This window comes from Carettochelys insculpta, chromosome 3 (assembly GCF_033958435.1).
Source record: "Carettochelys insculpta isolate YL-2023 chromosome 3, ASM3395843v1, whole genome shotgun sequence".
In the NCBI taxonomy this organism is placed as follows: domain Eukaryota; kingdom Metazoa; phylum Chordata; order Testudines; family Carettochelyidae; genus Carettochelys; species Carettochelys insculpta.
The window spans coordinates 119,420,660-119,435,796 of NC_134139.1; the positions used below are offsets into that span (position 1 = coordinate 119,420,660).

At 43.5% G+C, this 15,137-nt stretch overlaps 1 protein-coding gene across 2 annotated transcripts; it reads right to left on the reverse strand.

Moving 5' to 3' along the window:
* Positions 1 to 5,795: 5,795 nt before the first annotated feature.
* LOC142010453 (calcium homeostasis modulator protein 6-like) lies at positions 5,796 to 8,940 on the reverse strand. Of its 2 annotated transcripts, none has more exons than XM_074988811.1 (2): positions 8,410 to 8,940; positions 5,796 to 6,313 (listed from the first exon to the last, which is right to left on the reverse strand). In XM_074988811.1, the coding sequence occupies exons 1-2, from the start codon at positions 8,938 to 8,940 to the stop codon at positions 5,894 to 5,896; spliced, it is 951 nt and encodes a 316-aa protein (XP_074844912.1). In that variant the 3' UTR covers positions 5,796 to 5,893. The 2 variants fall into 2 exon arrangements, with proteins under 2 accessions (XP_074844912.1, XP_074844913.1); XM_074988812.1 differs by having other exon boundaries at positions 5,796 to 6,433; positions 8,410 to 8,450.
* Positions 8,941 to 15,137: the final 6,197 nt, after the last annotated feature.

The following is a 15,137-nucleotide window of genomic DNA, read 5'->3' on the forward strand; positions in this document are numbered from 1 at the left end:
CATCTAGTTACAGAGCTCTAATTCTTTAGCTGTGCACAAAAAAGTCAGAGACCTAGCATGGGTGTATCTTACCCTCTCTGCGTCTCTCAATACCAGCGTAGCCAAGCCGGATCGGTGACTCAATTCCACGGAAAGACGAATACGAGGTTGGGCGTCCCCAGTAGTGGACCTCGGGAGGCAATCACCTGACCCGACCAGCAGGTAGTTGGTGGAATGCACTCAAAGTTAGAGTTCTGCTGGACCCATCTTTTATACCCCTTTTGGGTTATGTATTCTCTTTCTTATCTATGGTGCCAGATCATACTGGTCTGTCTTTGTGACACCAGTTTGTTACAAGGGCATTTCTACTTAGTTTGCACTTGTAAGACAAGAGATAAGCAATTTAGGAGTACAGGACATTCTTTTGTGCGGGCGGGGCACGTCCCCTTCTGGGTGATTGTGTGTGTGCATCATATTGATCAATGCCAGCTGGGGTGATTTCTGAGGGTCCCCCCCCCCCGCCTCATGTTGACAGTCTGGCCTGTTAGCCTTCTAGCTGTACTTTCTGCTTCTCAGGGTCACGATAAGCCAGCATATCTGGGCCTCAATGAGGGCATCAAAGACTGTGCTGTCAGCAGCCGTTTCCGTGCCCTGTGTGCTCCTCAGTGGAGGGGGGGCAACGAGCAAGCTGGCTTGTAAGGGGGAGACTTTGTCTGGCTACACCCTCTCCACACCTGTAATAATTTTATATACTTCTATCATGTCCCCCCTCAGTCTCATCTTTTCTATACTGAAAAGTCCCAATCTTCTTAGCCTGTCCTCATGTGGGACCTGTTCAAAACCCCTAATCTTTTTAGTTGACCTTTTCTGAACCTTTTCCAGTGTCAGCATATCTTTTTTTTTTAGGTGAGGATACCACATCTGGACACTGTATTCAAGATGTGGGCATACCATAGATTTATATAAGGGCATTAAGATACTCCTTGTCTTATTTTCTATCCCTTTCTTAATAATACCTAACATCCTATTTGCCTTTTTGACTGCATCTGCACAGTGCGTGGATGTTTTCAAGGAAGGTATGCATGATAACTCCAAGATCTCTTTCCTGATTAGTTATAGCTAAATTAGCCCCCATCATATTGTAAGTATAGTTGGGGTTATTTTTTTCCAATGTGCGTTACCTTACACTTATCTGCATTGAATGCCATTTGCCATTTTGTTTCCCAGTCACTCAGTTTGATGAGATCTTTCTGAAGTTCCTCACAGTCTGCCTTTGTCTTGACTACCTTGAACGGTTTAGTGTCATCTGCAAACTTTGTCACATCACTGCTCACCCACTTCTCCAGATCATTTATGAATAAATTGAACAGGATTGGTCCTAGGACTGACCCTTGGGGGACACCACTAGTTACCCCTCTCCATTTGGAAAATTTACCATTCATGCCTGCCCTGTTTCCTGTCTTTTAACCAGTTCTCAATCCCTGAAAGGACCTTCCCTCTTACCCCATGACAACTTAATTTACATAACAGCCTTTGATGAAATACCTTGTCAAAGGCTTTCTGGAAATCTTAGTATACTATATCCACTGGATCTCCCTTGTCTGCATGTTTGTTAACCCCTTCAAGAACTCTAACAGATTAGTAAGACACGATTTCGCTCTGCAGAAACCATGTTGACTTTTGCCCTTGAAATTATGTTCTTCTACGTGCCTGACAATTTTATTCTTCACTATTGTTTCAACTAATTTGCCTGAAACTGATGTTAGACTTACCGGTCTGTAATTGCCAGGGTCACCTCTAGACCCCTTTTTAAATATTGGTGTCACATTTGCTATCTTCCAGTCATTAGGTATGGAAGCTGATCCAAAGGACAGGTTACAAACTAGTGTTAATAATTCTGCAACTTTCCATTTGAGTTCTCTAAGAACCCTTGGATGAATGCCATCTCATCCCGGTGATTGTTAACATCAAGTTTATCTATTTGTTCCAAAACCCCCTCCAATGACACTTCAGTCTGGGACAGTTCCTCAGTTCCATTTCCCACAAAAAACGGTGCAGATTTGGGAATCTCCCCAACATCCTCAGCTGTGAAGACTGAAGTGAAGAAATCATTTAGTCTCTGCAATGGCTTTATCATCCTTGATTGCTCCTTTTGTATGTGTATCGTCTAGGGGCCCCACTGGTTTTTTAGCCAGCTTCCTGCTTCTAATGTATTTAAAAACATTTTGTTATTACTTTTTGAGCTTTTGGCTAGCTGTTGCTCAAAATCTTTTTTGGCTTTCCTTATTACAGTTTTACACTTAATTTGGTAGTGTTTATGTTCCTTTCTATTTACCTCACTAGGATTTGCCTTCCACTTTTTGAATGATGCCTTTTTATCCCTTTTCGATGAGTGCCAGGCCAGCAGGGCACCCAGTTTCCCGCAGCAAGCCTGGGAAACTTACCATCCGACTGGTGTGGAGCAGCCCAGACACTGGCTGGGGCCAAACTTCCCACCTCTACCTTGGATTAAGGCTGGCTGGCTGGCTGGCAGCACCACATCTGGAACTGCTGTAAATGCTTCTCTGTCTGTGACAGCCACTCCTTGGGCCTCTTCGCCCCCCTCAAATTCAGGGCATTTTGCCTGTCAACCTTCCTTAATCCTCGCCACTCACAAGGAGTTTGGGGGTTGACTTTGACCCTGGGAAAGTGCCGATTCGTGCATGAGCGAAACAAAACCCCAGTAAGGTCAACCCCGAGTAGCTCGATCTTCCATGGTAGTATAAACATAGCCCTAACCACGTAAAGCAGCACATGACCCCAATCCACACCTAAGGAATTTGGCTGTGAGCTTGTAGCCTGGGAGACTGCCAATGGCAGAACGCCCAAAAGGACATGGACAGGTGACCTGCGCATGGACATGCTCCATTTTGGATGTGCTTCCACGCAGGGAGGAAAAATGGATTTCCTTCCACATACTCAAGGGTGTAAATAAGGCTCTGAGGTTTCTCCTGTTTGTCTTCATTCTTCAGTCCAGCTCAACACCTCAGGAACACTTCTGCTATGGACTGATCCTGGAAGGATTGCTGACCCATCCTAACAAAGAATGTACTCCAGAGACTTTTAAGATAGCAGCCTGTTCCATCTGCTGCAGCCTGCGTCAATGTCTTTGTGATTGTGTGCAATTTGATTGCTTTAACAATTTTTTACTGTCACCCCACTCTTTCTTTTTATTAATAAACCTTTAGATTTTAGATTCTAAAGGTTTGGAACAGCGTGCTCTTTTGGGTAAAATCTAAGTATATATTGACTGTGAATGTGTCTGGTCCTTTGGAACTGGAAGGACCTGTATAGATTTGGTGAGACTGGTTTTCTCAACCTCTAATCTGTATAAGGAGGGTACTGGTTGTGGCATAAGGGAAGCCAGAGTATCTGAGGAGATTGCTTATGTGACTTCTTGCTGGCCAGAGTGGCAACAGAAGTGATCCCTGTGAGTGGTTTGGTGTGCCTTATAGAGGACAGCCCACAGTCTAGGACTGTAAGTAGCTCCATTTTAAGCAATTTGCCCTGGTTGGGTCTCTCAGCTGTGCCCAGAGAAGCCTCCTTTACAACATACCTTCACAACGTCCCAAGGCACTCAGTTCCACAAAGTGACTGTCCATGTGTGAATTACTTCCTTTTGTTAGCTTAAAATCCTCTGCCTGTTACTTTCATTGGGAGATTTCAGGTTTTTGTATTATGTGAAGGGACACTTTTTGTTCATGCTCTCCATCCCATACATGATTTATCAGATCCATCTATCATACCCATCCTCAAGAGTTTCTTTTCTAGGGTGAAAAGTCCCTGTCTTTTTAATCTGTCCTCATCTGGAAGCTGTTCCATACCCTTGTTCATTTTTGTTGCCCTTCTCTGGACCTTTTCTGAGATGGGGTGATAAGAACATCACATGGTATTCAAGGTGTGGGCATACAATGGATTTCTACAAAAGCTTTATGATATTTTCTGTTTCATTATCTGTTGCTTTCCCAATGGCTCCTAACATTCTGTTATCTTGTTTTGATTGTCGCTGTACATTGACGGCTTGTATGATCCTTCCTTTAAGTGCTAACAGCAAATTTATAGACAGTGATTCATCAGCGTGCACCTGTTCAATGACACGAGGATGCAGTTATACACTCCCTCATTCTCTGCAGCCTTGTGGGGAACGTGTTTATGGCTCAAAGCCTAGAATGCTACTTCCTTACTGAAAAGATATAGTATTAGTGCAATGCCAACGGTCAGATTCGGATTTGCAGTTCTAATTGCTAAGTAGTCTGAGCTGATGGCTTAGCTAATGTTTGTTGTTAGCAGATGCCGTGTACAGTAAACTCTCGATTTAATGGAACCCGATTTAACAGGCTTGAGAAATAAAAGATGCTGTCTGACAGCCCCTCCCCCCAGCCCCCAATTAAATACTGGCAAGTCACCAGAGCCACTGGAGCTGCCAGGGCTGGAAGAGTTGCCATCATGGCTGGAGCTAGAGGAGCTGCCAGGGCCACCACAGCAGCTGGGGCCACCAGGGCTGGAGGAGCCCACCCCAGCAGCAGCCACCTGCTCCATGGCTGCAGCCCCAGCTCCCTCCACAAGCAGCCATTATCCGGGCTATGCTTGGTGAGGACTGGGAGAATTGGCTGGAGGGGGCTGTCACTCTTCCCCACCTCCTCCCTGCTGGCAGTGAGGAGGGCTCTGAGTGGTGGCTGCTGCACAAGGGATTCCGCGAGCAGGAAGATGTTTGGGTCAGGCACTCACAGTTGTGGCGGGACTGTGGGGCTGAAGTGCGCTGAGTGCCCATGGCTGTCTCCTCCGTGCTGCCCGTCATCTCAGCCATGCCAGCAGTGCCAGCAACGGTGGAGGCAGCGTGGGGGACCTGGGGGCTTGTTCTAGGCAGATGCCCTCTGTTCCCCCAGCCCCTCAGAGTCACCCCGGAGATCAACTGCACCAACACCGGGTGAGCAGTGAACTTCACTGACTCCTTGTGGACTGCCTGCTGGACAAGGACGAGGGACAGTGCTCAGCCTCCTCCCAGCAGGATGGGTGCCTGGATCGGACAGCTGGTGAGTGTTTCTGCGGGAGTGCCCAGCCTTGGGTGGGTGATGAGCGGTTTGTGGCTGGCAAGCCCAAAGGCGCTGCTCTGTAAACAGCGCAAAGAGCCTGCTATTGAACTGTTTCTCCCACCCCACTGTGTTCCTCCCAGGGGTCGGACAGAACACTTGTTAGTGCCATCTTGCAAGGTGCCTCCAGTCCCACAGATTTGTGTATAATGGACTTTCAGCATTAATGGATGCTCCTTCCCTTATTCGTCCATGAAATCAATGATTTTATTGTAGTACTCTCATCCCTCATTAAACAAGTACTTCACTTATGAGGACTCACTGAAACAAGGGACACATATACTTACCTTTGTTCGCTAGACAAGTGAACTGCCCCCACCGCTGATACGAGCCTTACCGCCTTTCCACAGCCCCAACCTGCCTCAGCCTGAACCCCTGCCGGCCCTGCAGACCCAACCTGCAGCAGCCTGACCCCACCCACCATAAGTGTCCCTCTTATGAGTCTTCGCCTATGAGCAGAAAGTTGGGGACCAATTGTGCTCGTATATCGAAGGATGAGTGTAGTTTAAAATAGCACATACACTTTGATGTTGAGATTTAAGCTGTGTAACATCACAACTTGAAAGAAACAAGGGGATAAACTTCTTATAAAACTGCCATCCAGAAATACATATTTTAATGAAGGTATTTAAGCAAAAGTAACAAAATTTATTAAAAATAATGCTACAAACTTTATGGGCCATCTCCTCTTGATGTCAACAAAAGATCAATGCACGAAATAAAACTCTTTAAATAGCTATAATTACACAACTGCCCATACTGCAAAATAGAATTTCCTTATTTCCTTATATTACCCCTGTTGCATTAATATCAGCACTATCCACAAACCCTAGAGTATGAGAAAACATATCCCCTTCAGTAGATTTGATGCTGGTGCCTCTATTTGCACTAACATATTTGTGTAACATGCTGTAATAGTGTCCTTTAGTATTGAAAGCATACAAAGATGAGATTTGCTGCCAGTCTTTGTTGCTGGGAGTCTGGAATGGTTGTGGCTCAATGGACTCAAAGAAGCACTTCAGGTTCCTTTCGGCCAGGTTGGTTGCATGCTCCTTGGCTTTGCTCTCAAAAAGCTCCTGCTCCTTTTCCAAATAGATTTTCCAGAACTTGAGCTGAAGAAAACTGACTGGAGAACGACAGCGGCTGATGCATGTGGCAAGCAGTACCAGAGTCATGATGCTGGCTATCAGAATCCATCCTAACACCTTGGGGAACATATAGATGCTTTAATGAAGTGTGCAGATGATTAGGAGCTCTGAGAGTTCCTGGCTAAGGATATGTAATTTAATATTTAGACAGGAGATAAATGGTTGTTGCTTGAATGGCTGGAAATGGTGAAAAAAGGCAATGCATTGTTATAATAACAAAAAAGCAGTTAGGTAGCACTTTAAAGACTAACAACATTTATTAGGTGATGAGCTTTCATGGGGCAGACCTGCTTTTTCAGCTCATCGCCTAATAAATTATTCGTTAGACTTTAAAGTGTTACATGACTCCTTTTGTGTTTGGATAGGATACTGACAACCACGGCGACCTCTCTGGTACTGTGTTTCAATAATAGTTACAGATGATCATCAAAATAAGTGTGGTAAATGGTCTCAGAGGAGGAGTCGTGGTAGTCTGTTGCTTCACAAACACCAAAAACCGAAAAACCCAGAAGCACAATAGAGACTAACAATTTTATTTATTAAGTAATGAGTTTTCATGGGTAAGATCCACTTCAAGTCAAATTCCAAGTAAACATGACCGTGTTTCCCCCTTTGCTTTTTAATTCTTTATAAAAAACCTGATTTAAAATAATAATATATAATAGGAGTCTGACCTTTTTCCTGTTTTTCTTTGTACTTTAGAAATGTTAGGAATTGCCAGTGTTATCTTCCCCTGGTTTAGTCAGGTTTTTTGTGGGACTCACAAATACTGGTTGGGACTTTCCCAACCCAGCCTTTTACTTCAAGGGACAGTGTGCTCTCTCTTTGACAACATTTTCAACTCTTTCCTCAGATGTGTTTAATAGGTGTTGAGAAAAAAACACAAAGAATGTTGAACTATATGAATAAAAATCTTTTGCTAAAAAAGCTAATCAGACTTCAGTTACGTGGTTTCCTGATCTCAAAAATCTAATTTTCTGGTCAGCTGAAGGCACATCTTCATAAGGGTTAAAAAAAGGAGGTCTTCTGAACTGGAATTACTGCTTTCAAGGTAAAATCCTAGGGAAGACAAGGCAGGTGGTATATTTCACACAAGTTGCCTCCGGGGGAGTTGAGCAATTAACTGGACCCACTTACTCATGGGAAAACTACACAATGCCAAGTCTTCACCAGGATTTTACCTCCAGTTAGCAAATTCCAGTTAAGGATACAGCCTTTGTTCTTAGCGAAGGCAAAGTCTAACAGTCTTCTAGTGAAAAGAGGATATAACAAAACCTGGATCCTTACGGAAGACAACAGCAGATATTAAAACAAGAAAGGCCCCAAAATTTTTAGGCCTCGTTTTCACATCATAAAAAGAGGTGGAGACAAAAATACACGATCTCTTTTCAGCTCTTTCAGGGAAATAAAAATTAAACTCTTTCCTGGGAATGAGTGTGAAATTGATGGTTTTCAAAGTTGGGGACCCACATACGCCCAATATTTCCTTTTTCAAGTGTTTCATGTATCTGCTGTTAAGCTTTTTTTACATGAACACCAGCTTCTCCTTATGTATGGGAACTAAATAATTGCTTAAAATCATTCATGATATAGACAGAGAGGCAAGGAAGTGGAAAAAGAGAAGAGAAACTTGCAATATATATATATATATACACACACATATATATAAGTAGCAAAATCTATGGCTGGAAATACCCACTTATGTGACATCTCCTTCAATTATCTGTCCATACAGGCTTGTTCTTAACTCACCTTAAAGGAAAAGACATGAACATTGTTATGAAGCAATATCCTCAGAGGGACAGTAGGCCAGAATTTTAGAAGGCACTCTAGACTGCAGTGGGAGATGCAACTAACAATATATTGCCTTTCTTTTAGCCAGTTTAGTATATTTTGCTAACTCTCTCTCTCTCTTTATATATATATATATATATATGCAAGAATTATTTTTCATATGATAGTCTTGATGCTGCATCCCTGTGCCATCACATCAGCACAAGTAAGCAGAGGTGGCATTTGGTGTTGGGAACAGCACCTAGTTTTCCTGAACTATTTACATTGCTCCTCCATGGCTCTGGAAATCACTCCGCGTGCAGTGCACCTCCATCAGCCTAAAACTGACAGGATACATCAAAGGATGGAAGAGACTGTACCTGGGACTGAGCCCGAAAGCTCACAGATTCCTGCATCTCCTGGGAGAGAGTCCCACCGCAAGGAATTCTGGCCACCTGCTGATGGCATTGGATCCCATTGCCTTTGCACAGGTGCTGCTGCAATAGGCTGCTCCCACTTGCTGCACATTCATAGAAATTGGCACCGAGCAGGGCCACAGCAATCCATGTGAGCGGGGCCACTGACGCGCTCACTGTCACCATCCACAGCACGTTAAAGTAGCGCCAGCAGCGTCTCATGTGGATACAGTGGCACCAAAGGCTGGGGGCACAGCAGCCAGTGAGCACCCGCCAGGTCCTGACATTCAGCAGGAAGCCCAGGAGGAAGAGGATCAGGGCTGGCACCAGCAGGAAGACAGAGCCGTACAGTATGTTCCAGGAGTTGCAGGGGCATTTGAACACCACGACTGAAAAGAGACGTTCGCTGCCTGCCGTCAACAGGGACACAGCGCTGTAACCGAGAACCTTCTGGTGACTGAGGCAGAAATCCAGCACAGTGCGAAATTTCTCCATCTCCTGCCCCTGAGGCTGCACTCTGCCCTGCCCTCCTGTCTTTGAGGGGGAATGAAACCTCACTTGGTCATATGTACAAGAGGAAGAGGCTGTGCATTCTCACACTCACCGCAAACAAACAGAAAAGTTTCACTTTCTTCTGCTGTAGTAAAAGTGCAAGGTTGGCCAAAGCAGCTGAAAATACCTACTGAATGTTTTCTCTGTATCTTTGAAATTACAGGAAACAGAAAACCCTGTGGTTTGAATGCAGTGCAGATAACACGTGAAGGCCAAACTCATACAGCTTTTCCCCCCATGCAATCATTTTATCTTTTAATCTTTCATACATGGTCTCGAATCTCACAGCAACTGACCAGTTTAGTTGTGACCAGTAAAGAGAGGAGGGCACAATTTCCCCTCCCAAAAGGCTTTTGTCAAAAATTCAAATTTCAGGGGAAAGAAGGAATAACATAGGAACAAAACCATGATTTTGTTTTACCTGCTCTAGTACTAGAAGTCTTTGATCTGGTCTCGAGTTAGATGGTGCCAAACTGCATCATAGCCACTCTCATAGTATATTTTTAATTATGTGCAGATGGAATTGAGGTGTTGCACCAACTAGTCAAAGCTCAGAGCCCTGGTAATATGCCATTTGGGAAAAGAAGTTGGTGATAGCCAAGTATTTCTTTGATGAAGTTTTGTGTATTCACAAAGGATACACACAGTCCTGCATCTCTGAATGCAGGAGCCAAAACAAAAGGAGCAACTTTTTGGCTTAGCACTACAAGCCCCTTTAGCAAACACCAGATACAAAAGATCTCTCACTAGCTTTTCCAGGATTCTGTCTCGTGCCGACAGGACACTCCTGGGCTTTCTTGCTTTTTATCCTTTGCCTCACTCTCTTGTTTGGTGTTCTGCTTTTTTACCAACTGATGCCCACCTGCCTCACACACAATACTCAGTAAAACCCCTCTGCCTGCTAGCCTAAACTCCTGGGCATGTCCACAACTCTTTTTCATCTTAGGTCTTCATTAACTCCTCTGACAGTTGTGATAAATGAAGGGTGAGTTTACACTCAGACTCAAAGCACTTTGTGACCTATGCAGTCGTCAGTACCTCTCAGCATAACAGAGGCCTATGCTAAATATATCACTGGATTTGGGGATGCATTACAAATGATTCTCTTCTGATGTGGTTGAATTAGGTTGTAGAGTAGGCAGGATTTCCACGATGTCTCAGAAGTTTGACAAAGCTTTACCAAGCTTGGTTTGGCTATATGAGTCCACAGCTCCAAGTATGTATTGTAGGTGGGCCTAGAATACACTTTTTTATTAAAAAAACCCACAAAAACAAACAAAAATGGTTAGAAGTTAGATTTGGATCCAGCAATTACTTACTAACAAGTTCAATGTCTTCTACTCGGACTAGCTGTTAATGTTATGTGCAGGGCGGTGATATTTTTGCTGACCTGGGCTGGTCTCAGCATGTTAAAAGCTGGTTTCGTAACATTGAAGTTTACCAGCTGCTGTGCAATGGGGTTATGGTACCCTCACGTGCTCTGACTTCTGCGTAATCTGCTGGGTTTGTCACAAATTTCTGCTCCTCTGCTCAGACTGACAGAGTTTCTGTACTTGGTTCTCTGCCCTCCATTCTTGTCTCCCCATCCCCTCCCCTTAAAAGGGCAGGCAGGAGCCTCTTCTGGAGGAAACTGAGCAACCCTAGTTTCAGAAGAGGGGAGGTAATGGCTGAAGCCACAAATGGAACAAGCCCCCCAACTGGTTTTACTGCTCAGTTACCTCCAGGCAGCTGAGCGCAGTAGAAACTGCATCTCTGCAAGAGCTGCAGTCAGCCAAAAGGCTGACCCCATGATTGCTCAAAACCTGTGGTTTCCTCTGAAGTGCTAGTGGCTGTGGTGCTACGAAGCAGGAGACCTCTCTCGCAACTCCCTGCCCCACAAAAGACTGGGGAGTAGGAGTAGGGCTGGGATGAAAGAAGATGGTGTTTGCAGAGTGAAGAAATTAGGGAGAAATGTGGGTGGGATTCTTAGGTTCTGAGGAAAAGATGGTTTCTGTGAAGGTGTGTCCTGAAGCTTTCACCCCCAGAAGCAGTTTCCATTTCCTAAGATTGCACCTCATGATGTCCAAGTGTCAAATGAGATTTAGAGACAGGAGTTCTAGGACTGTCCTTGTCCTGGATCTTTGCTTCACACTTCTGGGCCTTGTCTACACTAGCCCAAATCTTCGAAATGGCCATACAAATGACCATTTCAAAGATTACTAATGAGGTGCTGAAAGACATCTTCAGTGCCTCATTAGCATGCCAGCGGGCATGGCACTTTGAAAGTGCTGCGGCTCGCTGCCGCGCAGCGTGTCCAGATGAAGTTCCTTTTCAAAAGGACCCTGCCAACTTCAAAATCCCCGTTTGAAATCAGCAGATAGGAATAAGGGCATTTTGAAGTTGGCGGGGGTCCTTTCAAAAAGGAGCCCCGTCTGGATGAGCCGTGGGGCAGCGAGCAGCAGCAATTCTGAAATGCTCCGGCTGGCAGAGTGCTAATGAGGTGCTGAAGATGTATTTCAGCACCTCATCAGTAATCTTCGAAATGGCCATTTGCATGGCCATTTCGAGGATTTGGGCTAGTGTACATGTAGCCCAGAGGTTATTTGCTGTTTAGGAAGTAGAAACAAACATATGAATTTTTGTGTAATGGAACATAATGGCTGTGTCTACACTAGGAACTAAATTTGAAGTTAACTTTGAAGTTAGGCACTACGTCAAAGTAGCCAGCAGAGAGTCTATACACATTTACCCTTACTTCAAAGGAGCCTAACTTTGAAGTCCTTACTCCATTCCCGGGAATGGAGTAGTGCCTTACTTCGAAGTTTAATTTCTAAGTAGGGTATGTGTAGACACTCATCTTTAAAGTTGCTAACCTCAAAGGTGTACTTCGAAGTAAGCAACTTCGAAGTTATTTTTGTCGTGTAGATGCAGCCAATATGACTTCCTGTGAAGACACATCTAAGTGTAACATCTTACTAACAAAATTCCTGGCCATATCACTCAGCCTCCCAAAACCCTCATTATACAACGTATAGCAGAACCAATGCTCAGAGGTCACTATGATGATGCCTATCATAGTCATTTGCCCATAATTTTAAGATCAAATTTGGCACTCTCTCACATAACTTTGAAGTTCTTTACTTCAGGAGTGTGACTCTGTGCCCTCCAGATCCTAAATGATGGTATTTATGTTGAAGTAATTAAACTCCTAGGCCATTTAAAACATCCAACCCCATCCTTCCTCTTGTGCTGCTGCATGCAGTGGGCACATGCCTTACAAATGGGGTTGAAGTATTCATGAGATGGTGTACAGCCTTTTGGAGCATCACTGTTCATGCCACACTTTCCTTGTGCCTAATAAATTTAGGGTTTCACTCTTCAAATCTGTTTCAAAGAAAAAAGAGCACAAAAGAAGAAATACAAAAGAGCAATGTGAGGACACCTCTCTTCAGTTGTTCTCCGAAAGTTAGTTCTTTCCACAGTGGAAAGAGATGATGGTGCCATTTAGTCGAAATTCATGCTTTCGGACTTAATTACCTCATTTAAAAAGGTAGAAAAAAAGAGAAGAAGTTTATTTCTTTAATGAAGGTGTCAGAACATTGATTTTTTCCCCTTTTCATTCAATGGTTTTTGGTTCAGTTTGTTTCTTTGTAAATTCTTTAAAACATGAGTCAGGACATCTGCATACTTCTGTTCTGGTCCATGTGACTATTAATGCTCTTATTAGAGAATTGCACTGTGTAAAGACTGCAAGTACACTCTAGAAGCCTACATGGGGCAAGGCCTGCTGATACCCCGTTGTTTTGCAATTGTCTTTCTGGACATTTAGCATTTCAAAGGTTTGGTACCAACCAGTGCTAAATAAACAGCATGCTGAACCAAATAGCTGGATTAATACTACAGCACTAGATAGAGTGACAAAATTTATCTACCTTGAAAGTGCTCTTCTGATTGGCATTTTAACATCCTCATCAGCAGGGGTGAAAGTAACTTAAAATCTCTTACAGCTACTGTCCTATTGCAACCCAGGTCCATGCCAGCTCTTTAAATAGCTCCCTGCTGACTTTTGCCACAGCTCAGACTTGCTGGAGCTGCACATCAGGGTTCACTCATTTACTTTCACGTCTGCTCATCAGGAAAATAATGTATCCAAAACCGATCTCTGTATTTGCATGAATGGAACATAGAAGGTAAGAGAACATCAATCTATGTACAAGAATCAAAATGTATTTTAAAATTTTGCTTGTACAGAATTATATTATCAGTGTATCAGAATTATGTTATCAATTTATTATACGGTGCTGAAGTATAAACTAACTACTGGTATTATGTTCTAGTGCTTGATAATGTCAATGTACTTCCTGGAACTTCCTGTTCCAAGTTGCAGGCTTCTTAAATCTATGCTCCACATAGCAAAATAAAATGACCACTAAAGATCTTGGCAATACAGGTGGAACCTCTCTAATTCAGTACCCTCAGGACCTGACAAATGCTGACCGAGAGAATTTGCTGGACCACATGAGGTCAATATTGTCTAGCAGCATTACCAACACTTCACTGCTTACTCAGCTCTTCGAAGACATTTCAGGGTAAATTACACCTAAATAACAGCACAGAACATTGAGAACCAGGACTGGCTTCATCTTCTTCATCATCACCTTTAATGTATCATCTGCATGGGTGAGACCATGACAGTGCAGTGGCAATCAGATGTCACCAGTATATATGGCTGGTAGCCAACTGCATCTCTCTCTTTCTCCATGGACAATCTCTGCCATCGTGTTACCTAAGATATCTCAATGCCCGGAAGAAATTGGACAGAGGGAAACCAAAGGGATGCAGGGAGAAGTTTCTGGAAATGCTAACATTACCAATAATCTGGGACATTTATCAACAAATCTTTAATATAGTGTCAAGCCTACAGGTCTAGCCTTGCCTATGGGCTTCAGTAGGAAGACAGACACTAAAACAAAAACAAGCCATAAAAAAAAAGGTAAAACTGTAATAAAATGGTGAACAGCAAGTTTAGGAGGAGAATTAAGAATTGGTTTAGGATTTGACGTTGCCCACTGCGAAAAGAGAAATACAAACGAGAGAGCGGTGAGGAAAATACATGCTACATGCACATTTTAATTTGGATCCTCTAACAGTGAAGCTACTCCTAACCAGTGGGTCTGCAACCTGTGGTTCCAGAGCTGCATGTGACTCTTTAAGCACTACACTTTGGCACCTGATGCTATAATTGCAAAGTAAATAAACCCCCTCCTGATTATTTTTGATAAAGAATGCATCTCTAAAAGCTCAACAATGAACAACTCATATCTAAATAGCAAATGATATGTGATCTCGAAATGTTGGATAACTCCTCCTTTAATATGTGCAGTGCATTGTGGGATATAGTACTGTGTTTTGATCATGTTGCTAATAAAGTCTTGATTTTGCAAAGGAAAGGGAAACTTGTGGCATTCCTGCTGTGGAGGGCAACACATATTTTAAGAAAGAAAACTGAAGCTAAAAGGCTGTTTCTACACTAGCTCCCTACTTCAAAGGGAGCATGGTAAGTAGGGTGTCGGGAGATTAATGAAGTGCTATGGTGCATGTGCAGCACTTCATTAAGCTAATTCTCCCCTGCGGCAACTCTGAAGTGTTAAACTTCAAAGTGCTGGCTCACGTGTAGCCATGGCTAACCTGCCGGTACTTCAAAGTGCCTGGGCAACTTCAAAGTCCCTTTACTCCTCCAAAGTACTCCTCATCCATCTCAAAATTTTGAGGAGTAAAGGGACTTCAAAGTTGCCCAGGCAAGTCGAAGTACTGGCAGGTTAGCTGTGGCCACATGTGAGCCAGCACTTCGAAGTTTAACACTTCAAAGTTGCCACGGGGAAAAATTAGCTTAATGAAGTGCTGTATATGCCCCGCAGCACTTTATTAACAATCTCCAGACACCCTACTTACCATGCTCCCTTCAAAGTAGGGAGCTAGTGTAGACACAGCCAAAGAGAAGTAAAATTGGCATAGTTAAAATGGGGTTGAAATAGCTTCAAAAAAGAGGAAAACTGAAGATGAAAAGAGAGAATATCAAACTGAATGGACCCAATCCTTCCCATTTATATCGAGTTCATCTGGATTCCCTTTATGTCCCATTTGCAAGGAGAAATTCACCA